This window comes from Coregonus lavaretus (assembly GCF_964263955.1).
Source record: "Coregonus lavaretus genome assembly, chromosome: 35".
NCBI lineage: Eukaryota > Metazoa > Chordata > Actinopteri > Salmoniformes > Salmonidae > Coregonus > Coregonus lavaretus.
Genome location: NC_140022.1, coordinates 7,620,943 through 7,643,726, shown reverse-complemented (window position 1 = coordinate 7,643,726; position 22,784 = coordinate 7,620,943). Strand labels below are relative to the sequence as shown.

At 42.4% G+C, this 22,784-nt stretch overlaps 3 protein-coding genes across 4 annotated transcripts in view; 2 read left to right on the top strand and 1 right to left on the bottom strand.

The window, feature by feature from the left end:
* LOC311109894 (lysine-specific demethylase 6A-like) overlaps positions 1 to 4,447 on the bottom strand; it is a 34,863-nt gene extending 30,416 nt beyond the window's left edge. The window contains exons 1-2 of the mRNA XM_084152911.1: positions 4,167 to 4,447; positions 3,965 to 4,028 (exon numbers count right to left, since the gene is read on the bottom strand). Coding sequence (XP_084009037.1) covers positions 3,965 to 4,028; positions 4,167 to 4,342 — 240 coding nt within the window. The 5' untranslated portion in view covers positions 4,343 to 4,447. The remainder of the gene's footprint in view (positions 1 to 3,964; positions 4,029 to 4,166) is intronic.
* A 1,174-nt stretch (positions 4,448 to 5,621) lies between these two features.
* On the top strand, positions 5,622 to 9,970 carry LOC311109909 (FUN14 domain-containing protein 1-like). Of its 2 annotated transcripts, none has more exons than XM_084152924.1 (5): positions 5,622 to 5,681; positions 6,267 to 6,453; positions 7,174 to 7,249; positions 7,409 to 7,537; positions 8,057 to 9,970. In XM_084152924.1, exons 1-5 carry the CDS (start codon positions 5,663 to 5,665, stop codon positions 8,132 to 8,134), a joined length of 489 nt encoding a protein of 162 aa, XP_084009050.1. In that variant the 5' UTR covers positions 5,622 to 5,662; the 3' UTR covers positions 8,135 to 9,970. The 2 variants fall into 2 exon arrangements, with proteins under 2 accessions (XP_084009050.1, XP_084009049.1); XM_084152923.1 differs by having other exon boundaries at positions 7,409 to 7,543.
* A 3,825-nt stretch (positions 9,971 to 13,795) lies between these two features.
* LOC311109915 (peripheral plasma membrane protein CASK-like) overlaps positions 13,796 to 22,784 on the top strand; it is a 35,617-nt gene continuing 26,628 nt past the window's right edge. Inside the window, exon 1 of the mRNA XM_084152931.1 lies at positions 13,796 to 14,524. Within this exon, the coding sequence (XP_084009057.1) occupies positions 14,466 to 14,524 (59 nt within the window). The 5' untranslated portion in view covers positions 13,796 to 14,465. The remainder of the gene's footprint in view (positions 14,525 to 22,784) is intronic.

Genomic DNA, 22,784 nt, shown 5'->3' with positions numbered 1-22,784 from the left:
GTCTGAGACCAGCCACCCGGACAGCTGATGAAATTGAGTATTTCTGTCTGAAAGCCCTTTTGTGGGGAAAAACTCATTCTGATTGGCTGTGCCTGGCTCCCCAGTGGGTGGGCCTGGCTCTCAAGTGATTGGTCCTATGCCCTCCCAGCCCCACCCATGGCTGCACACATTTACATTTTAGTCATTTAGCAGACGCTCTTATCCAGAGCGACTTACAGTTAAGTGAGTGCATACATTATTTTTTATATTTTCATACTGGCCCCCCATGGGAAACGAACCCACAACCCTGGCGTTGCAAACGCCATGCTCAACCAACTGAGCTACATCACCTGCCCAGTCATGTGAAATCCATAGATTAGGAACTAACACATTTATTTCAATTGACTGATTTCCTTATATGAACTGTAACTTAGTAAAATCGTTGAAATTGTTGCATTTATATTTTTGTTCAGTATAGTAGGCCCATGGAGATGGAACATTGTGTGGAATAAGAGAACCGGGTTTGAGTTCTACTCATTCTATTTCTATGTTGTTGCCACCTAATCCAGTGGTGGCGATACGGCGACCCAGTTCTGTCAGTAGACTTGAACTCTGTGTTATCTGGGCGTAGATAGCTGTGCAACAGAGCGACTGTGCACTGTGCCAGACAGGGCAGACACTCAAAACGAATAAAGCTGTAGAAGAGAAAGAGCGGTAAAGCTCCTCACAGCAACAAAAAACTAAAAATCGGGAGACGAGTGATATAGAAATCTGGTCAAACCATTTGAGGAAAAAGGTTCCAGTTTTAAAAAATTAAGTGACACTGTCTAACAAATGTTGAGTTAGTAGCTTCACATAGGCTACTAGTTTTATCATCATTTTACATTTTAGTAATTTAGCAGATGCTCTTATCCAGAGCGACTTACAGTTAGTGAGTGCATACATTTCTTTTTTTCATACTGCCCCCCCGTGGGAAACGAACCCACAACCCTACATGGGAGCTACACGGGACTATCATAATGCCCAAACTTATTCCTGGTGGTCAATGCGCCATAAAACAGCTGATGGAGGTTGGCTACATCAACATACACATTTTAAAAAGCAGCAAAAATGATTGCGAAAGCAGGTGCAATGCAGGAGAAACACATAGGGGTCATTCATTTAGTGCATGGAAAATATGTTTGATTCATGTCAAGATTTAAATTGACCACATCCCTAGGAGTGCATCACGTGATGGCTGAGGTGAATACCAGGGTGTAGGGTAGCTAGTAAGGTTACATGGGGCCGCATTCCCCACAGAGCAAGGGACTGGTTTTAGTATGTGTCGTCCCGCTAGCATCTGCCCCCACATCTCAGAGTAGGGAAATAAGGAGTACCTTTAACCTATACAATATGAATCTAGGCAACCTTTAAAGTGAGAGCTAAAAAAGCAAAAAAAGGACATGACATTTAAAAATTAACTGTATCTCAGATATGAAGAGACAAAGGGGTCATTCCTCCATTGGCCCCCTGCATCACTTGAGAGAATAAATGCAAACAGAATGCATGGGTATAAATGCTGAGACAGAGCAGTCTTTCCCTGTATTCATTTTCTATTTTAAATGTTTGTTTTTTTAAATAAATAAAAAATACATAAAATAATTATCGGGATGCTAAACATTTTCAGTGTCAACTTAAACGAGTAAACACAGATATAAAGTATGTAGGAAAAAATATATATATACACACATATAGTACCAGTCAAAAGTTTGGACACACCTACTCATGAGTTTTGACTGGTACTGTGTGTGTGTATATATATATATATATATTATAAGATCACCATTGATAACTAACAATCACCAAAATAAAAACTAGACAGTCAGGAGAATCAAATTCTAAACATGTCATGGCATTTTGGTCCCCATTGATTTTTTATTTTTTTTGTCACTCAAATAGCATAAGAACACAGGATAAGCAATGACAAAATGTGTAGAATTGCAGGAAATTAGCTTTAAAACTGCATTTCTCTCAGCCACATGGGAAAACGTGTAGAATTGCAGGAAATTAACTTTAAAATATCAACATTGTCTCTGCTGCCAAGAGGGCCTCTAAAATATCAGTCAGCAAAAGCGCCATTTGCCACTACCACGCCAACTTTTCTGAAAAAAATCATAGGGGAAACATTGCAGGGAGAATGGCTGAATTGGTGAGGGTTTGAACTGAGGCTGGGATAGTGGTGTGGCCAGTTTGCCATCATCTTTCCAGTGATTTGTGGGTTTGATTCCCATGGGGGGGCCAGTATTAAAAATGTATGCACTCACTAACTGTAAGTCGCTCTGGATACGAGCGTCTGCTAAATGACTAAAATGTAAAAATTTGAATTTGCAGTAGATTATCCTTTTTTGTTTACGTAGCTAGTAACCCAGCATGCTAGCTCGCTGGCAAGCCTACTTTCTAAGCACCCTGGGAAGCCAATAATTTATTTACTGTGGCAACATAGCTTCTATCCCCATACTTCGTCCATTGTAAACACCAACTGTGAACATTACAAATTCAATACAATGCGCAAAAATTAAGAAATGTCTGCAACTTTGCCCTTTGTTCACTGTGCTAGCTACAGGTTGATGATGCTGTGATGCAAAACGTAGCTACGAAGGGACACATCCACAGACGGTCAATGAAAACTGTCAACAAACCAACATAAGCCACACTGCGTGGAACACGGCGAAAGGGGTCAATCAAAACCTGCAAACGAATTGCATGTAATTTCGTTAGATATAGGTTTTTATTGAGCTCCCCACATAGCTAGATTTCGGTGTCACTCCTCCCTGTCCCGCCATCTTGGACCGGCCCAAGCAGCCATTACTAGCTAGCTATCCAAACAGCTAACGCGTTTAGCTAGTTAGCAGCCATTGGAACAGCCCGTATCGAGCCCATCACAAGTTTATAACGTTTTCACAATCAACACCAACTCAGGGGCACGAGAACGGCTCAAATGCATGCATACATGTTGCACGAGCCAGATACACAGTGCAGCAAGCAAAAATACTTTCCTGACATAATGGGAAGTCTACTCTGTGATAAAACGTTAAATCGCCATTAAAACAACGTAGCTTTCCTAACGTTAGCTAGTTCTCTGACCAATTAAGGTTACTTTATCATACTCGGTAGCTTTGGCTAGCTGACTATCTAACGTTAACTTATGTTTATATCACAGTGATGATTTTAGCTGTAAAAAAAACTGGCTAATGCCAAATCATTCAATGATATATGTGCCTGACCACTGAATCTCTAGCTAGCTAACATTCAGAATGAGCTAGCCAACTCCAGAGTCCAACAACGCACGTTTCACAAGCTAGTTAACGTTAGCAAATTAGCAGGGGAATTGCTAGCTAAATAGCCCTTTGCTAGCAGGCTAAATTAAAGGGTTGCATGTGATGGTTCTTCTTATCAATATAAATGACTAGCGACTAGTTCACAAGTATGTACTTCAAATGTTATATTACACAGCCAGCTGGCTAACGTTAATTAGCTAGCTTCTTCAACTACCAGGCTTGTTAGCCATTTCTACTGCACCCCAATACAAACCAACTTGGCAGAAACATTTGATATGGCAAGCCTTTTTGTGACTATCAAATAGCTAAGTTGGTCAACTTGACGAGTTAGATAAATGCAAGGCCACCCTAATAACACAACGAACATAGCCAATTGGGTTACTAAAATGTGTTTATGCAATGGAAAAGCCGTTCATTTTCACTATTGGATTAGCTAGCGAAGGAGAGAAGTAGGGTAGGAACGCTGCGTAGCCGCAGGGTCGCTCTGCGCACATCGTGTGATGGGTGTATGGTTAACCAGAGTCCGTGCTCTCACCTGAGAGTGGACTGGCTATGTTTGTTAGGATAACATAGTTACATGTATTACTCTGTGGGTAAGAATGTAGAAGGTGCAAGTGTTGTGGTTCAACGACCGGCTGGTCCTGTGTGTTTGCAACTTAGCGAGCTACCTTCAACAGTAAGGCCTTCGTTCTGGCGCCATCTTCATGAAGCCTCTGAAATCCAAACAGTGAGCTGCAAGCAAGAAGACAACACAGGCGGTTCAGTATCACTTTCACTGCCGTGCAAATGGATTTAACGTATAAAAACGGTAAACGCGTGTACAGAATATTAAGAATACACTAGAGGTGTGTGCAGGGCTTTGACTCCGACCTGTCAATTCCGACCAAGCTGTCCCTCTCTTGGGCTGTCAGCGTCGGAAAGTCCTCCTCGGTTTCACTGGCTTTTCCCGCCGCCATTTTCTTTTCCTCATCACCACCAGAAGCCGAGCCGAGACTCCGAGCAGCAGCGCAGGCAGCAACAGCGAGCGAGACTCCGCACGATTGCATGGAATCGCGACGAGAGGGCGAACGAGATACTCCACCAAATCAAAGAGGGAAAACAAAAAATTGATTAGATAGAATAAACTTTTCTCCAGGATCAAAAACGCAATTCAAAATGGTAAATCCTTTAAGGAAAACAAGTACCCCTCCAAAAAGTCTTCGCGTCACATTTTTAGGCACGGTTTATGCAACTAATAAAATGTAATGCATGAAGTGCAATTCTTGCAGTTTGAAAATACTATTATTTGACCATAAAATTCCCCACAGCCACCAGCTTAAAGTTGTTATAATTGTGTCACACAAGCAAGCGAACCCACGCGCCGCCGTAGTCACGCCTCTCCTACCTCTTCAGCCAATAGATACGTCTGAATATCAGCATATGACTAGATTTTTTTTTTTTTACCCATCTTCATTTAGCTTTTTACAAACCACTAAAATCAATTATACATTTTCATTATTTTCTCAAAAGCAAAAATGCAGTTTGTGTATGGTTGTATTGTATAGGTATTCAAATTGATTGATTTGTTTTGCAAAGTGCATAAATAACTATGTTAACTAGCTACATGCAAACAACTGTCATATTACTAAATACATTTAAGTGTCACAACTTCTGAGAAATGTGTGCAAATACTTGATACCAGTATTATTTGCTGTTAATGGGGAAGCATGTCTAAATAAAACGTTGCAATGATGTTTGGAGGTAAGAATTCTGATTAGGACTGTGTAACTACAAATGTCTCTCACCTTGCAATCATAATAATAGATTGGATGACATCATCGTTGCCCTAGACATCGACATTCCTATACATTTTTGTGGTTGATACCAATTTGATCTGTTTGCATTTTTTAAAATGTACTAGCTAGTTCTACTGTATTTGTGTTTATCTACTGTGTTATGAATTACATTCTCACTTTTGTACATGTCTTGAAAATGAAATGAATAGCAATCATTCTTGTTGGTGTTTTTTCCCCCCAGCTAGAGACATTTTCAAAATAACCCAGACTTTGTCATTTGTTAGACAAAGACAAATCTATCCATCCAATGTAAATCCTCAAATCCAATTATCCAAACAGCTTTTTTGATAGCTATTTTGGGCAGAAATTGAATCTAATATGAAGGAAATCGAATCTTATTTTGTATGGAACATTTTTATGGTTACAAATGAAATTGTCAACATTTTGCAACATTTCAGAGAAGGAAGATCAAAGTGTTAAAATACTGATGTGGCAAAGCATCATTCTGTAGGCGGGGCCAGCAGAGGTTTATAAAGCTCAGGGGCGTGGCATGCATACAGCTGTCAACATCCTGATGTAATTTTCTCCAAAATGGCGGATCGCAAAGAAGGTTAGTGCTAGCCCCTGTTTATGGATAAAATAATCTCGAATTATAACAACGAATCAGCTGTATTATATATAGCTAATTCCATTAGCAAGACATCTAAACACTTAAATATTGCTATTCGTTCAGCTGCGGCTTTTGACAGTGGGGCTTTACTGACTGGATGGCTAGCTTTGTTGCTAGCAATTTAGCCTAATTTCTAAACAACAATGGCATGCAATCGCCCATCGCCCCAAATACCAGCCATTGGCATTGTAAAGTTATTTGTTTGTCACCCATGGCTCCTATTCCGACAACAGTAACGTTATCGCTGATATACACTTTATACTAATGACGTGAACGTGATTACTCACGAAACAAGTATTCCAGTCATGTTTTAAATCAATAATCTATGAATGAATGTGTTTTGTGTATCCTGTCAATACTACTTTGAAGTTACAGCAAAGCTTTAGATGCATGCATTGGAACTGTTTCTTGACTGTGAGGTCATTGGACTGAATTTGGACCTGAATCCTGCCCCTAGGTTGCCTAGATTACAGAAAGTGAAAGCAAAACAGCTTAAGTTCTTTGTATGTCTTTCCTTCATCCCAGATGACATCTTATCAGATAAGGATGATCCAGAGCCGGAGAGCGAGGACGAGACCTATGAGGTGGTGGACCTGACAGAGTACGCCCGGAGGCACCAATGGTGGAGCATGGTGTTTGGGAATAACTCTGGTCCCCTCGCAGAGAAATACTCTGTGACCACGCAGATCATGATGGGAGGGGTCACTGGCTGGTATGTAACCCAAAGCAAAGGTGTAGAGGCTACATATGTGTGGATCTTTGGCCCCTAGTAAACACATCAACACATTTCACTGATGAAATACATGGTATGAGTCAGTGATATAGTCAGGTCACTAAACCTTGAGGTCAAGTCCCAAGTGTTCAAGTCCGAGTCCTTTATACTTGAGTCACAAGTCCCTTGGTAGTGCTAAAAGGTGCGGTCCAACCATTAAAAAATCTAAATTCTGTTAAACTGTTGCACATTTAAAGTCTTTTTCAAATTTCAAATTGTATTTTACCTTTATTTAACTAGGCAAGTCAGTTAAGAACAAATTCGTATTTACAGTGACTGCCTACACCGGCCAAACCCGGACGACGCTAGGCCAATTGTGCGCCGCCCTATGGGACTCCCAATCACGGCCGGTTGTGATACAGCCTGGAATCGAACCAGGGGGTCTATAGTGACGCCTCAAGCTTTGAGATGCAGTGTCTTAGACCGCTGCGCCACTCGGGAGTATATCTAGATAATACAGCTCTCTAACATTTGCTGTTGTAGCTAGTAGGCACCCTATTTTAAATTATGCAACAAAGAGAGATTTTCTGACAACAAAGTCACTACTGGTCCAGTCCGAGCAGAGCCATGAAAATTGTGACTTGAGTCCGAGTCAAGTCTGTGTCCTGGACTCGAGTACTACAACACTGCTATAAGTCACTCCTTCTCTCTCACATTCAGGTGTGCAGGATACTTGTTCCAGAGAGTAGGGAAGATAGCTGCTACTGCCGTAGGTGGAGGGTTCCTGTTGTTACAGGTTAGAGATGCATCATATTTTTACTGAGTCAATGCTGGGTACTGATATAATACACATCTCTATTCCAATGAGATCACATGTAATAACGTGAACGGAGTGCCACTTCAAATGCAAACCAACAAACACCACTAATTTTCATTTCTGCACCTTCTCCTACAGATAGCGAATCACAGTGGCTACGTGCAGGTGGACTGGAAGAAAGTGGAGAAGGATGTGAATAAAGCAAAGAAACACCTGAAGAAGAGAACCAAGCAAGCAGCCCCTGAAATTAACTCCTTCATCGAGGAGGTAAAGGTATCAATAACACTGCCTGTCTTTCCTAATCGTAACTCTATGGTAGGCTATTGTGCCTATAGTATTATGTGATTCTAAAAGGTGAACAGGTTTGAGATGTGTGCGTGCACATGGTCCTTTATCTAATTGTTAATTAATTCCATGAGACCAACACCAGTACCTGGGTGTGGGAGCTGCTTTTTTGATTCAATTGGATTTACAGTGCCCTTGAATCTCAGTGCCTTGCAGTGCATGTACTTATGAGAAAAAAAGTATACTTAATTATCATATTTGGGAGAAATAGCTAAATTCATAAATACCTGAGTCATCCGCATCCATTTGATGGACTAATAATGCAGCAACAGCGCCCTCTAGTGAACTCACACGATGTACAACCACATTCCTGGATTTATCACAGTATACCCTGCGTATAAGATTCTAATTTTGCCATCTATTATCAGTTCTAACCCTTCAGTTATTGGAGGTGACCTCTCACAGTTTGCTTGTTTTCTCTTCTCCTTCCCCTCTCTGCAGGCCACAGAGTTTGTCAAGAGGAACATCGTCCTGTCCAGTGGGTTTGTGGGTGGATTTCTCCTGGGCTTGGCCTCTTAAGGGAGTCGGGGCCAATCCACAACTGAGGAAGTTGTCACATAGGAAGAAGGAAGCTGTCATTAGTGTGAACTGAGTCGCCACACGGGATGTTGTCATTAACTGTGAATCGTTGTCTTTCTCCCAGCACGGAAGGAGTCATTAGACGGGTTTGGGAGAAAGATTAACATGTGAAGCTGCCAATTTATGCCCCCCTGGGTGCTCTTTTCCCTTGCTGCTGAACTGATCTGAGTCTAGCTTGTCCACCCTCCTTTTTATTCTATTTATCTGGTGGAGTCTGATCCAGGATCAGTTGTTTGGGCGTGTTGTATATGGACACCCTGTACCTGTAACCAACCCTCCTGGTCTTACTACACAACACAAGAAAGCAGGGTCGTGTTCATCAAGGCAAACTGTAACAGAAACAAACATTCTTATTGGACAAGTTCAGATAGTGCCGTTTCGGAGTGTTTCGTGCCTACTGAACACGACCCAGTACTACACCATGTACAAACACATCAGTGAACAGACTATAAAGGATATACATTGTTCTACTTCATATTCATCATCAGCACTACCCCCAACATCAATGTATGTGAAAATGTTTTGAATCGGCTATATTATATATATATATATATATATATATATATATATATATATATATATTCGTTCAGCGTCATATGGTGTGCATCATGTGATTTTAATCAATTAGTAGGCAATGCCTACTAATAATTGGTTGAAATCACAATGCACACCAGATGCCATTAGAAAAACTCATTTTGACTTCAAAACATAGAAACGTGCCATTTTCACATACGTTGATGTTAGGGTAGTGCTGGAGATGATGAATACGAAGTTGAAAATGTTAGAAATGTCCCTTTAAGTGCACAACGCGACACCTCTTGATACACCATAATATACTACTAATATAGGATTACTCATCCCCTGTCATTCTGGTGCCCTCTTTTACCTGGAAGAACAGGTTTAGGATCAGCGCTGTGTCGCAAATGGCACCATGGCCCAAGGGCACCAATTGCCCATAGGGCTCTGGTCAAAAGTAGTGCACTATGTAGGAAATAGGGTGCCATTTGGGACACAACCCAGCTCCCCCTACATTCAGACCGAAGTTTAACCACCATGTGCTATTCAGCAAAATGTGTCTCCAGACCTGTGGTTACGGGGTTAATATACCAACACCTGATCACTGCACCTTTGCTTGCCAATGTACTGTAGGTAGTGCAGGTTAGTGTTTTTCATCATGAATCTTGTTCTGGAGGCAGCTCTGCAGAGTGGTCACTAGCTGGCACAGCCACAAAGTCATAAAATCGTATTTTAAACCGAACCTTAACCACACTATTAACCCTAATGCCTAACCCTAATCTTAAATTTAGACCAAAAAGCTCAATGTAGTTTTCATGAATTTTTACAATATAGCCAATTTTGACTTTGCAGCTGGCCCATCTAGTGGACATCGCTCAGTTCTGCCTCCAGGGCAAGACTCATTCCAATAAATGTCAACCTGCTATCAGTGTAGTAAGAGGAAAACATGTGCTTTAGTCATGTGTAGAATATGCTATCAGTTTTATAGATAGAAGGAAATGCACAGTATAAAGTCAGTGTTCAGTTGCTTATGAGTTGCTCCATATTATGTCTTTAACTATTTAAATATTACGTGTCAGGAGTATGATGTGCCATTTGTTTCTGTTAACCTCTTACTGCTGTTAACCTAAAATGTTTTGTGTTCTGACTTCCTGAATGCTGTTTTGAAATCTTGATAACCAACCATAACTGTATGGATATGTCTTATGTTTCTGTTTTGTCAAATAAAGCTGCCATATTTTTGTTGGTTAGCAATGTAAACAGTTGTGTGCATGGTCACTGGACTGCATGGCAGACATGCATACAATCAGGCCTTGGTGTGTACACACTGAGTGGATTAACAGTCTATCTTGACACTTTTAACTTCCCAACAATATACTTATTTTGATCATTAAAGTCAGCGTGACTTTTCAGATTTCAGTAACTCTATGGATGCATTTACACAGGAAGCCCAATTCTGATCTTTTGCCCAATTATTGATATTTTGATCTATCAGGTCAGAGCTTTTGCCCATAAATGGGCAAAAGATCAGAATCGGGCCGCCTGTGTAAACGCTGCCTATAAGTTCCGGTAATGCAAATATCCAGATATTATGATGTGGATAGAAATGGATGCTTCCTTGCTTCAGCATGTAGGATGGTTCTGTAATAACTACCATGCATGTCACAGCAACAATGAATGAGCTTTGTCACAATACTAAGATATTTCACCACAAAGTCTTCATCTACATTGTGAACTCCGTGTTTGAAAGGACTGCATGTACCAAGAGACAAAGGAAGATACTCACCAAATCAATCTGAAATAAGGACCAATTGTCATTTTTTGTGTTCAGTTTACCTCTGTCACAGAGTACAATATCAATTAATTAATTAATTAAAGATGTTTTGGTTTATATTAAATGCACATTGAATTGGGGTTTAGGCCTGATAGGCTTTCTGTAGCTAAGGGGTTAGGTCCGGGTTTTATGAAGTACTCTTTGTCAGTTGACTTGAGAAAAAACCTTCTTGCAAATAAAATTGTATTGATTTATTGTAATTGCATAATGTCCTGTCAGAGGCATATTGTTTTGTGTAAATAATGACTGTTCAATGTCCATTGAGCTGAATGAAGCTGAAAAACAGAGGCAGCCATGATGTTACCTCACCAGAGTACCTCTCTCTACTGTGTGTTACTATAGCTGCCAGCACCACACTACCACTGGTCCCTCCCTGTTGCTATGGAAACTGCTCTCTCGTTCCCTCTCTCTCTTCCTCTTGCTCTCTTGTGGTGTGGTGTGGCCTTCCCTCTTTTCAACTCTCTTTCTCTGTTCTCTCTCTCCGTTCCTCTCGCTTTCTCTTTCCAGTCCTGCCTTTTTCTTTGTATTGACCTCTATCCTGCTCCCTCTGTCTATCTGTGAGTGTGCCCATGTGTAATGGTATAGGGGTAGAGGGGGATATTAGAGTGGGAGGAATGAGATGAGACCCACTCTCCACCATCCGATGACCACATCACCAACCAATCGGATCATCAATAGCCCCCAATAGATCCAACCAATAGTAGGGTAAAGCCAGAGTACGAGCGCCATGGAAACTGCAAGGGACGCTTTACAATAACAGCTCGCCCTAGTGGCACCAGATACCAGTACACCTCAGTCAGGCTGCTCAAAGCCATTGTGGAGTTATTCATCCATTGATCGTAACCTAAGGGCTGCCTCTTCATAGTTAAACCTCTCCCCATATCTCCTTCATCTGCACTGATCTGAAAAAATAGGAAAGGCGAATTCGATATGGTGTATGCATATACTAGGTATTGGCTTTCACCAGTGCAGTTACTTTATATTAGTAGAGGAAAGACAGGAGACAGGAAATAAATTATACGATTGAGATACAACATAATCCATGCCTTCAGGCAGCTGTGTCCAAAGGGTCCAATCCATGCAATAATTAACTCTGTCACAATCAGTTTGTTGAGAGCTGTCATTAGTATGGTTACGCAATACCCTCTCTGTAGTACTAGTTAGTGGACAAAGTCAGAGATGAAACGCCAATGCATGTTAGAATAACAATGTTCATTATTCATAGTAATTTGTATAGCGAGAAGCTGCCTTTTTATATGGAGCATGTCTTATTAAACAACTGATAGATAGGGACCATTTTAGGCCTATTACAGAAATTATTCATGAGAAAAAAATTAAAATGGATAAAATGGGATCATTTCTCTCTGAGTTGGAGTGAATTTGTCATAATAATGCCAGCCTGGGTAGACAGAAACATATTTCTGTTTCCGAAGGAAGATTCTATGTGAAAGTAAATGTATTTCTTATGTATTTGGAAAGTATTTGGGGTATAATACAGAGCCTATGACTAGTGAGTCTTGGATGAAAATAATTCTACCTGTGTGATATTATCATATTATTCCTGCATTGCATCTAGATTTGGAGTTCTGTATCATAGAATTAGGAATTAGAATACTAGAATGGACATGAACCTTCTTATGATGGCATAAGGTCAGCCATTTTGGTCAGGGAGTTGGTTAACCATTGTTTGCCAGTGCTGTTGTAAGATATTGTGTAAAATAATGAATTTGAAGAAAACTGTATTTATAATTATATGACAATATTTTAGGTTGACAATAATTATATTACACAATTTCTGATATCACATGCCTTACTAAGTAAAATCAGGATTTTGCCTCTACTGCCATTCATTCCAATTAGATTGGTTTGGATTTCTCCCTGGCTGCCATTTTCACCCCCTTCTGGAACTTTTAGGGTTTATGACATAACCCCTCTAGTAATTTAATAATATATCTATGTTCTGTATGACCACCTCAAGGGGGCAGTATCAACCAATCCAGAGTGACTCACTCAGCTGTGAAGTTGGGGCCGAATAATACAAATACATTGGCCCAGGTGTGTCAACAATGTGGCCCAGGGATCAGTCAAAAGCAAAGCAGTGCATTCAATGCCATTAAGCCAATTAATTACCAGGTATTTACTGAAAAGGTACGTGGTAGAATGGTAGTTATATTGCAATAACCTATGAGTTAGGCTACGTGGTTGTTTCTTTGGGATTCAATAGAACAAGAACCACTAAGCAGCTTTGGTACCAACAAGTTATTATTATTATTATTTTAATTTTTTATTAACCCATCCTCTTCGGAGGACACATATCTTTTATTGTTTTTACAGCTTTTCTGATACATTTTACATACACTTTTATAACAACAAGTTACCAATTTTGTTTAATTCTTATCAGACAGCATCTGATGCAACTCCACAGGTAGAACCAGCCCCTCCCTGTCAGCACTAGGCTGCTAGATACATTTAGCGGAGAGGCGAAGTGGCAGATCCAGGATGAGGCTGTGACATGACTATGCCTAACAGGTCTAATATCTGTCAGGTCTCTTATCACTTCTTATTAGAGAATATCTCTCAACGTACACCTGAACAACAGAGATCACTTCAAATCTCTTATTCTTCTGCTAACCCATCCGGGCGTGTAATGCATAGGCCCATTTATGTTGCAGCAGCACAGCAAAATAATGTCCAATGCTGCTATGGATGCTGGTCCTTTTTTGTTACCCTTATTTACAGACGTGCAATACTGGTCCAGACGAATCTGTATCAGATGGAAAGTTATAATTAATACACTATATACATTATTGAGAGGGCAGGGAAAAGATTGTGGAAACGCTGACGTAAGGTGATGGGCTTTTGATGGTGTCAACGCGTGCGCGCGGTGCATTGAATGCGACCGTGGATTGGTGGAATGGGGAGTGTGAAACCGATTAGGAAACTGCGCCTTGGGGGACTCGGAGGGTGGTGCCCTGAACGGCATCTTGGCTCAAGTGGCATTGGAATTAGCAAGGAGCCTGAGCGCGCTTACGAAGCCATTATGGCTCTCCACACACCAGTTTCGTAACCTAGAGAGGGAGGAGTCTTCCATTTCTCGAAGCCGGAGGAGCAGCATCCGAGACAGCGTAAAAACTGGAGCAACGGTGCTCGAAGAAGACTGGAATACGAAATAATATCTTATTTCAAACATACCAACGAAATATACATGAATGCACATTTTACGAGATAAGCATGAAGGTATTTGATTTAAGATCAGGTAGCTGAGCTGTTTGCAACCTTTGTTTTGCATGTGCGGTAATATTCCAAGACATATGTGATACGTTGGGTGTGCTCAGCGCAATAACGGCGCTAGCAAGCTATTTCAAACGGTAAAATAAATCCAGATAGCTAGGAGATAGCCAACCATTTTATAGTTAGCCAGCTAGCTTGCGGGGGAGCAAGCTGCCTTCTCGGGCAGAGGCATCATCGGATGCATCGAACAAGAAGAGGTATCTGGTAACTTAGGCATTAACCGAAGATACAATCTCGGGGCATGCAAAGCGGTGTGTTTTGTGCAAACCGTAGAAAAATCTCCGCGCCCTCGGCTCTGGTCGTTGGATTAACCAGCCGGGAGAGAAGGAGAAGGTGGGGCCGAGGAGTGTCAAAAACGGTCTAGCTAAACCCAGCGCATGTAGTTTAGCGCTCTAGCTAGCTGGCTAACGTTACCTTCTCCATCGGTTTTCCATTTGGGAAATTAATTTTGGAACCAAGAATTATTCGACCATTGGAATTCTGAGAGCTTGCTGGGGTATTCCGTGGCAGTTCCCCCTCTCCATCAACGAGGATAAGTCAGAGCTGTACACTTGAGGCCGTTGGCTTCTCTACAAATAATACCGTGTGGGGCGAATTTCACGGGGGTAGCATCCCCGTTTGCTTTGGACCATGGCGGACGACGACGTGCTTTTCGAGGATGTCTACGAGCTGTGCGAGGTGATTGGGAAGTAAGTGTCAGCATATTTTTATGAACTGAACAATGATAATAAATGAAACCTCTTGTTTGCATTGAATGCATTGTATTGCGAGATGCCCTGCTCTATGTGTGTGTCTCTGCCTGTATTTTTTTCTGTATGGAAGCAATTGCCTTACAAATATTATTTCCCACCACCATCATGACAGCTGTTTTACTTGGCCTACTTGTAGGTGAGTTGGTCATACAAAACCTCACACTACCCATCTATTGACAGGCCTATGTAAAATCACTTACACACTAACGAGTTCAATAAGCATATGTTCAATAAATGGGAAACCAGTTAGGCCTACTGACTTGGTGAAGCCCCATAATGTGTGGTGAAGCCCCATAATGTATGGTGAAGCCCCCCGTTTAGTTCAAGAGCCAAGTGCATTGTTTTATCTGGGTAGGATATCTTAATTTACCATGGCAGGAGAGAATATAGCTTTCCAAATTGAAGTTAATTGGCTCACGCATATTCAAAACATTTCCCAATCTAGATCCAGAGATGAAGAGAAGGCACTACTTCATTAATGTTTTGTGCATCCATTCAGCTTTCTCAGATAGACACAAATTATTTTGATGAGGAGGTACTGGGCGGCAGGTAGCCTAGTGGTTAGAGCGTTGGGCCAGTAACTGAAAGGTCACTGGTTCGTTCGAATACCCAATTTGCTCCAGGGGTGCTGTACTACTATGGCTGGCCCTGTAAAACAAAGCATTTCACCACACCTATCCGGTGTATATGACAATATAACATCTTATTATTTTACTACAAATAGGCCTAGTGACACATTTGTGGTTTGGAACAGAGGCTCTATACGTTTCAAAAGCTGGGCCATTTCTAGTTTTAAGTTGAAATGTAAACGGGCTTGGCAACTACAACTAGGCCTATAACGATCTCCACAACTACTACAGTCAACACCATTACACTCTTCTCTCAGATTCAGATGCAGGGTTATTATAGTCATAATCATTGAGTATCATTGGCCATTTGGGACAAGACATTGGCTGCAGATCGTCATTACGATGATGTCACACACTACTTCTTGATCCTACTTTAAGAGATGGAGCAAATGCTCCTGGGGAGGATGAAACCTCTTCACCAGAATAGATTCACATTCAGTGTTTTGGGTATACTGCTGTGTTCTATGGCTGCACCTGTGTTCTGATATCATCACGCACTGGTACTCATTGTTCCTGCCCTGTCAATTGCAGACCAGTCTATTGATCCCCACCAACCAGAGGTGGCCAATCCTATTGTTGATGGGCTTTTAAGCATTGCACACGCAGTTAATGATCTTGTTTATCCCTGATCTATTTAGGCTGGATTTGTCTAACAAAGAGACTTAGGAGGCAACCTAATTTAACCCTAGATTGACAATTAGTCTAAAATCTAAAGTAGCAACTCGGGGTTTAGGCCAATTCAGTAAAAACCGGTTACGAGATTTCCAGAATAAGTGACCAAATGTTTAAAGCGCATTCTTCCCAGTTCCAACTCTGAGAGAATTGATAGGCCCAGGTGCAGTCCAGTTTTCTATCTGTTTCACACTATAAACATTGATTTATAGAGCACATAAATCCTAAGATGCATTCTTGCAGGAACAAGGTGGTTTTTGATTGAAGAGGGCCTCTTCTATTTGGTGCAGGCCATTGTTGTGGCTGATGATCACACCCCTTCATATGGAGACCAGGCAGGCAGGCAGGCAGCTGTAGTCTTGGAGCTGGCCTAGCTCCCCTCCCCCTCTACGCTCAGTCGAGATCTGTGGGTCCATTAGGGTCCAGGCTGAGACACATGCTGATTGCTCTTCAGCCCCTCAGGCTCTACTCTTTGTTTGGGGGCGCTCTCTGCTTCGGTTTACTCCTCACTCAGTGACTGATCTAGGATCTGGTCTACTTGACCCAGTCCTAGTGTTAGACGTTATGAGGTGGGTGACAATACTGGTCTCGGGACAGCTGTTAAATAAGTAGCCGCCCAGGGCATACCTTGGTGCAGCAACGCAGAGAGGGCCTCTAGTCAGCGGAGCGTACACCGTGACTATGTTAGCAGCATGATCAGAAAGGGCTTCATGGCCTCCTACCTTCCCTTTCCCAACATCATTTGTTCCTCCTTTCATCCTTCCTTTCTCACTCATAGTTGTCAGGGCACAAGGAGGTATTTTACCCAAACAGCTACGCTACCTTGTTTATTTCACTCTACATCACCAGGTTCGGTTTAGTGAAGCAAATCTTTTCTTATAAACTTGATCATATCCCAGCTTTGGGAAAGAGAGCCGAACAAAAAAGCACGATTCCAAATCGATTCTCTCCACCGGCGATGTAGCCTAGTTTGACAGTTATGCGATTGTCATACAAAAGCACTTTGAGTACCAGCCAGTGTCTTTTTAGGTAGAGAACTCTGCCAGCCTCTCCTGCTGAAAGCTGGGGATCATTTTCCTCAGCCCAGGGTGAAGGGAGGGGAGGCTGAGGAAGATCATTGGAGACAATGGAGGGTTAGGAATAGGATTGCCCCGAGGCTGGATATATAACTAATGTCAGCAAGGCGCTGCCGCACTCAAGGGCTGACCTCTTCCTGTAAACCACACTGCCTGTCAAGAAGAGCTAGGGAACCAACGAACAGAGGCTTAGAACTCCTCTCCTGCTATCCCTTGCTCCAATTGGTTCAGACGTTTTCGTTCCCTTGTTAGTTCATGGGGAGTGTTCGATGAACTGAAGATGTGCTGTGTTCGCCACTCAAGGGTCTGTATAGTCAGGGACGTTTAAAGCGGCGTTGAGACGGCAACAAATGTTTGTCACCATGTGACGGCTGTGCTTAGTCGGATGCGATTTTTCAGCCTAACATTTTTTTTTTTCCGCTTCTAGTGTTGCCTGTGCTTCCATGCATGGCTCTGAGAATCAACATTCCCATATGTAGTGTAATATAGTCTGGATGTGTTTACCAGATCTGCCTCCATACATGTAGCCTTAACAATAACTGCCAATGGAATGCTCACTTCACATGTGGCTTATAGCCCTCTGAGGAGGTTTGTGATCTAAAACAGACATTTTTTTTGACGAGAGACATTTGACTGACAATGTAGATCTGTGAATGATTGTGAATGATACTGTAAGTCGCTCTGGATAAGAGCGTCTGCTAAAATGACCAACATTTTTTATTAATTTTTTTATAATAATAATAATTGAAATGGTGTGGTGACACTTACCGAAGTAGGTGTGACACTCTGCCGACAGCGTCTGGTATAGTGTAAATAGACATGTCAACCAGCGACATATGCAGGTGTTCGTGTTAGCTGATAAGGGAATTGTCTTGGGCTAGTACACTCGCACAGCAACACACCTCCGCTGTAATTTGTCTAAGGTTGGCCGACAGTGTGGAGGTTTGGGGTTGGCAGAAGGCCTTTGGGATGACTGTGCCTTTGTTTCGCCTCACTTCCTGAGCTGGAGGAGTGTTTTAATCTCTCTGTTATTTCTACCTAATCTCTTTTAATAAACTGGGTGGTTTGAGCCCTGAATGCTGATTGGCTGACAGCTGTGGTATATCAGACCATATACCACGGGTATGACAAAACATTTATTTTTACTGCTTTAATTACGTTGGTAACCAGTTTATAATAGCAATAAGGCACCTCGGGGGTTTGTGATATATGGCCAATATACAACGGCTAAGGGCTGTGTCCAGGCATTCCGCGTTGCATCGTGCCTAAGAACAGCCCTTAGCCGTGGTATATTGGCCTTATACCACACCTCCTCGGGCCTTATTGCTTAATTATAGTGCTTGCTTCCAGATCTCGCTCAGTATCTCACAACATTTAATCTAGGAAACACCCCGGTACAGTATGACTAAAGCATCTGCCAGAAAAAGGGATCCATTCTGAAGAATGAAGATGACCGTTCCCATCAGATACGCTCATCTTTTGTCTTGACTCACCAGTTGACCCTTGATATTTTCCCCTTGTAAACATGTACGTCAGACCAATTATCCCCCACCACCACCACCACACACTTCCATTGTAGTGTCCGCCTCTACTCTTCTGTCTGTGATCCTCCTTGTGTAGGAGTCAAGGGAGGTGACTGGGTGGGTGACTGTGTGGGTGACTGTGTGGGTGACTGGGTGGGTGGGGAGGATTGCCAGTAGGGTCAAGCTCTGACGATAACCTGCTAGTTGACTATTACAGTATGTTCATTGTTCTCTGAGGTGTAGCTTACTGTACACTTAGCTGAATGGGGTGTTCAGTCTCACTATCTGGAACATTCTGAATCGACCAGAATGGAACCCTCCCCCCCTGGCTCTCTGTTGGAATCGAGTTCCTCCGGATCCATACACAGTTGGCTGACGGCCAGCTAGTGCCAGGCTCTCCTCTCCTTTCTCCTCCTTTAAGAAAGTTAAAAGGAGACGTGGACTCCCATTTTTGAGAGTATTGGTAGACATTATTTGAGTTACTCGGATACCCATTTGAGAGTATTGGTAGACATTATTTGAGTTACTCGGACCAATTGCTTAGCTATTTGTCTACTGCAGGACCATTGGGAGTAGGCCTACTGGTGCTTTTGGAAGCAAACCTTTGTAAAATATATAAAAATGAGATATCTTCCGATTTAGTTTGAATAATTTTGGTAAAAACAAATGCATAAACAGATTGGACAAAGCACAGTAGCCTAGGCGTGACCCTCTAAATGAGCAGTGAACTAAGGCCCATTGCCTATTCAGCCATTATTCTGACAAAGGATGGCACAAGGCCTTACTCTTCACTGCATCCTTATCTGTCTGAGAGAAGTAAATCTCACGCAAACGGGTTATGCAATCCTACTTATTAGCCCATTGTGTGTGTTATATTTCAGTAAAACACAGTGACGTGCTCATGCCGGGCATTTATGCTCCAGTTGAAGGGGATGGGCGAGGCGTGGGTAATTTGAGCCGTCTCTGCTCATAATGATTCTCTCTACATGGGAATAGTAATGCAGACGAGTGCAACTGGGATCACACGTGGCTCTCCATTCTGGCTCTGGGGTACTCATTAGGGCCAGGAAGGATTGGAATATTGTCAGAATGGCTAGGAACCGGTGGAGTGATCAGTACTCTGGCTCGCGTTGGCTCAGCTAATTACACATCAACTGCTAGCCTAGCCTACGTTTTAATGCTTTGTATCGCATTGATCTCATTCAATTTTAAGCAGTTTTTTTTAAAAGCAGTTTTTCTTAATTAATCCATAGCTCTACATACAATAAACACATTTGCTACACATAAAGCTAACTACCATTTGTGTGTGTGTGTGTGTGTGTGTCTTATAGCCTCTAATGGATTCTCTGAGCAACCGTAACACTCAGTTCATTCATTACTGATAGAACATAGGAAAGCTAAGCTATCCCTGAACAAACATAACAACAAACCCTTCACCGTCTTTCCTCTTCCTGTACTGTGCATGTGTCTTGGGCCCACTCATTCACAGACAGTTTAGCCTACACCCTCATCTACAGGTCTAGGAACTGTTCTCCACCTCAGCCATTATAATGAGATGAGTAATGTAACTGACTCTAGGCATGCTGTTAAGATTCTCCATCTGCCAACACCTCCCGAGGCGCTTCTCAGAATTCTAGATTCCTTCTAACTTTCTCTTCTCTCGTTGTTTCTTGTCGTCACTATTTGTCAGGAAGTGTGTGGTCAGCTCCTAACAGAGAGTGGACTCTGGGGAGTTTGGCCTGGCTGATTTATTCTTACCAATGGGTTTGGGGACTGCTCTGAGAACAGCGGACTCGGAGGTGATATCGAATTTGGTCTCTGCTTGTCTAAGGGCTCCTGGGCTTCCAGTGTCTGACTCTGGTTATTTCCCAAAAAGTGCCTCATTTCCTTCCTTCCTTCCTTCCTTCCTTCCTTCCCCTCTCTTTACCTCTCTATGTACTTTTGCCTGCTTTCTTCCTCTCTTTCCTTTGATTCTCCTCCTCTCTCCTTACCTCCCTACATACGTTTTCCTCTTTTACGTAACACAATCTGATCTGATTCTGAAAGGGATGTTGTAGGTAAAAGAAACACGATGGTTGGGTGCATTTAATTGGTAGTTCAGCTCTCAGACTACCGTACTTGAGTCTGGGAGAGAAGTGGATATCTCTGCTCTGAGACTGGCTGAATGTCCTGGAGGTATTTCGGCCTGTGAATTTCAGACGCACTCCGGTGCAGCAGGATGAATACTAATTCCCCACCATGAATATTCAAAAGGTTGTTCTCTTCAAGGCTACCCGGACTATTTGCACTGCCCCCCCACCCCATCCTTTTTACGCTGCTGCTACTCTGTTAAGTATTTATGCATAGTCACTTTAACTCTACCCACATGTACATATTACCTCAACTAGCCGGTGCCCCCGCACATTGACTATGCAACGGTACCCCCCTGTATATATAGCCTCCCTACTGTCACTTTATTCTATTGTATATATAGCCTCCCTACTGTCACTTTATTTTTTACTTCTGCTCTTTTTTTTTCTCAACACTTTTTTGTTGTTGTTTTATTCTTACTTTTTTGTTTAAAATAAATGCACTGTTGGTTAAGGGCTGTAAGTAAGCATTTCACTGTAATGTCTGCACCTGTTGTATTCGGCGCATGTGACCAATAAAATTTGATTTGATTTGATTTGATTTTCAAGTAACCAGTAAATTAAACCAAGCAGATATTTAGGGCCTTGTGTGTTCTTCCACTTTCCTACCTCAAGACACTTGGCATTTTAGAAGGTGTTTGGCGCAATTAGTGTCTACACAGTTTGGGCATCGGGGACTAGTTAAATGAACTCCGCCTCGTTGTTTTTAACACCATTGTTGGACTGTAATCGGACTCTGACACAAAAAGAGTAAGTATGAGTCACATTCTTAGCCTACTTCAATGGAAGGCAACGTTCCCTTACTCCTCACTACTAGGGATGTGAGAAGTTGACAATTTTGCTTAACGTTTAAACTGCCATTTAAACAGTCATTTTTGAAATCGGTTTTCCGTTAAAACTATAAGAAAAAAATCATACACATTTCACAATGCAGAATAATGGTCCCATTATGACCGCTAGGACCGGGCAATGACGTTAAATCTACCGCAGTCACCATTGAAAGCGCCTTGGCTACGGCATGTCTGTCTAAGGGTACTCTACAGCTTTTTAAATACCGACACAAAACCTTCTCTGGAGATTTTTACATTTTTAGTCATTTAGCAGACGCTCTTATCCAGAGTGACTTACAGTTAGTGATTACATTTTTTTTTTTTATACTGGCCCCCCCGTGGGAATCAAACCCACAACCCTGGCGTTGCAAACACCATGCTCTATCAACTGAACTACATGCCTGCCGGCCATTCCCTCCCCTACCCTAGACGACGCTGGGCCAATTGTGCGCCGCCCATGAGTCTCCCGGTCGCGGCCGGCTGCAACAGAGCCTGGATTCGAACCAGGATCTCTAGTGGCACAGTTAGCACTGCGATGCAGTGCCTTAGACCACTGCGCCACTCAGGAGTACAATGGTGGAGTACAATGGTGGAGTACAATGGTGGAGTACAATGGTGGTTTAGAAGCGCCACTGAACGGGAGTTTTACTTGTCTGTAAAGGAATGGTGCTTCTGAAGGGGGACTAAAGTCCATCAGTAGGCGACCAGAACTGTCAATCAAATAATCTGGAGCTGCCAGCCTACCTGCTGCCTGTGAACAGATCACTCCTAAATAAAGTACTTTAAAGTTAGTTAAATACCGTGATTTACCAAGACATTTAGTAGAAAGAAAACAAGACTGATTAGTTGCCGTACTTCTGAGAACACAAACACTCGCATCTTTCATAGCGAGCTAGCGAGGGAGGGGAGGGGCAAATTCTAGGGTAATACTAACACTGCAGGGGTGTGCTGAACGTGGGAGGAGGCCCATGTTGTGAGCACAGCTGTGCCTATGTCATCAAAGAGTGCATACTGACTCTCCCCCTCCCTCTCTCTCCTTCCTTGCACTCCTTCCCCCGTGGAATGACACTCCTGCGTGTGATCGCTTGCCTTGGCACGTTCCAGGGGTGGGGGGTTTGGCGGGGTCAGTTCCATTTGAACTCACTCAGTCTACATTCGGCAACTAGGGGGATGAATTGCAATTCGATTCACGAATTCAAATTGGGCAGCTAGTCTATCATCTTCTGTGAGGATATTTGAATTCTTGAGCTGATTTGAGATGAAATTGACCTCCAACCTCGCTGAGTTCCCCTGGCCTTTGGCTCGTCACAGTGTCATGGATATTATGGTAGGTTTATT

Excerpts from the sequence above, each read along its gene's own strand:
- LOC311109909 (XM_084152923.1), top strand. Across the intron at positions 7,250-7,408 it reads GAGGGTTCCTGTTGTTACAG|ATAGCGAATCACAGTGGCTA; the intron begins GTTAGAGATGCA and ends CTTCTCCTACAG. Across the intron at positions 7,544-8,056 it reads CCTTCATCGAGGAGGTAAAG|GCCACAGAGTTTGTCAAGAG; the intron begins GTATCAATAACA and ends CCCTCTCTGCAG.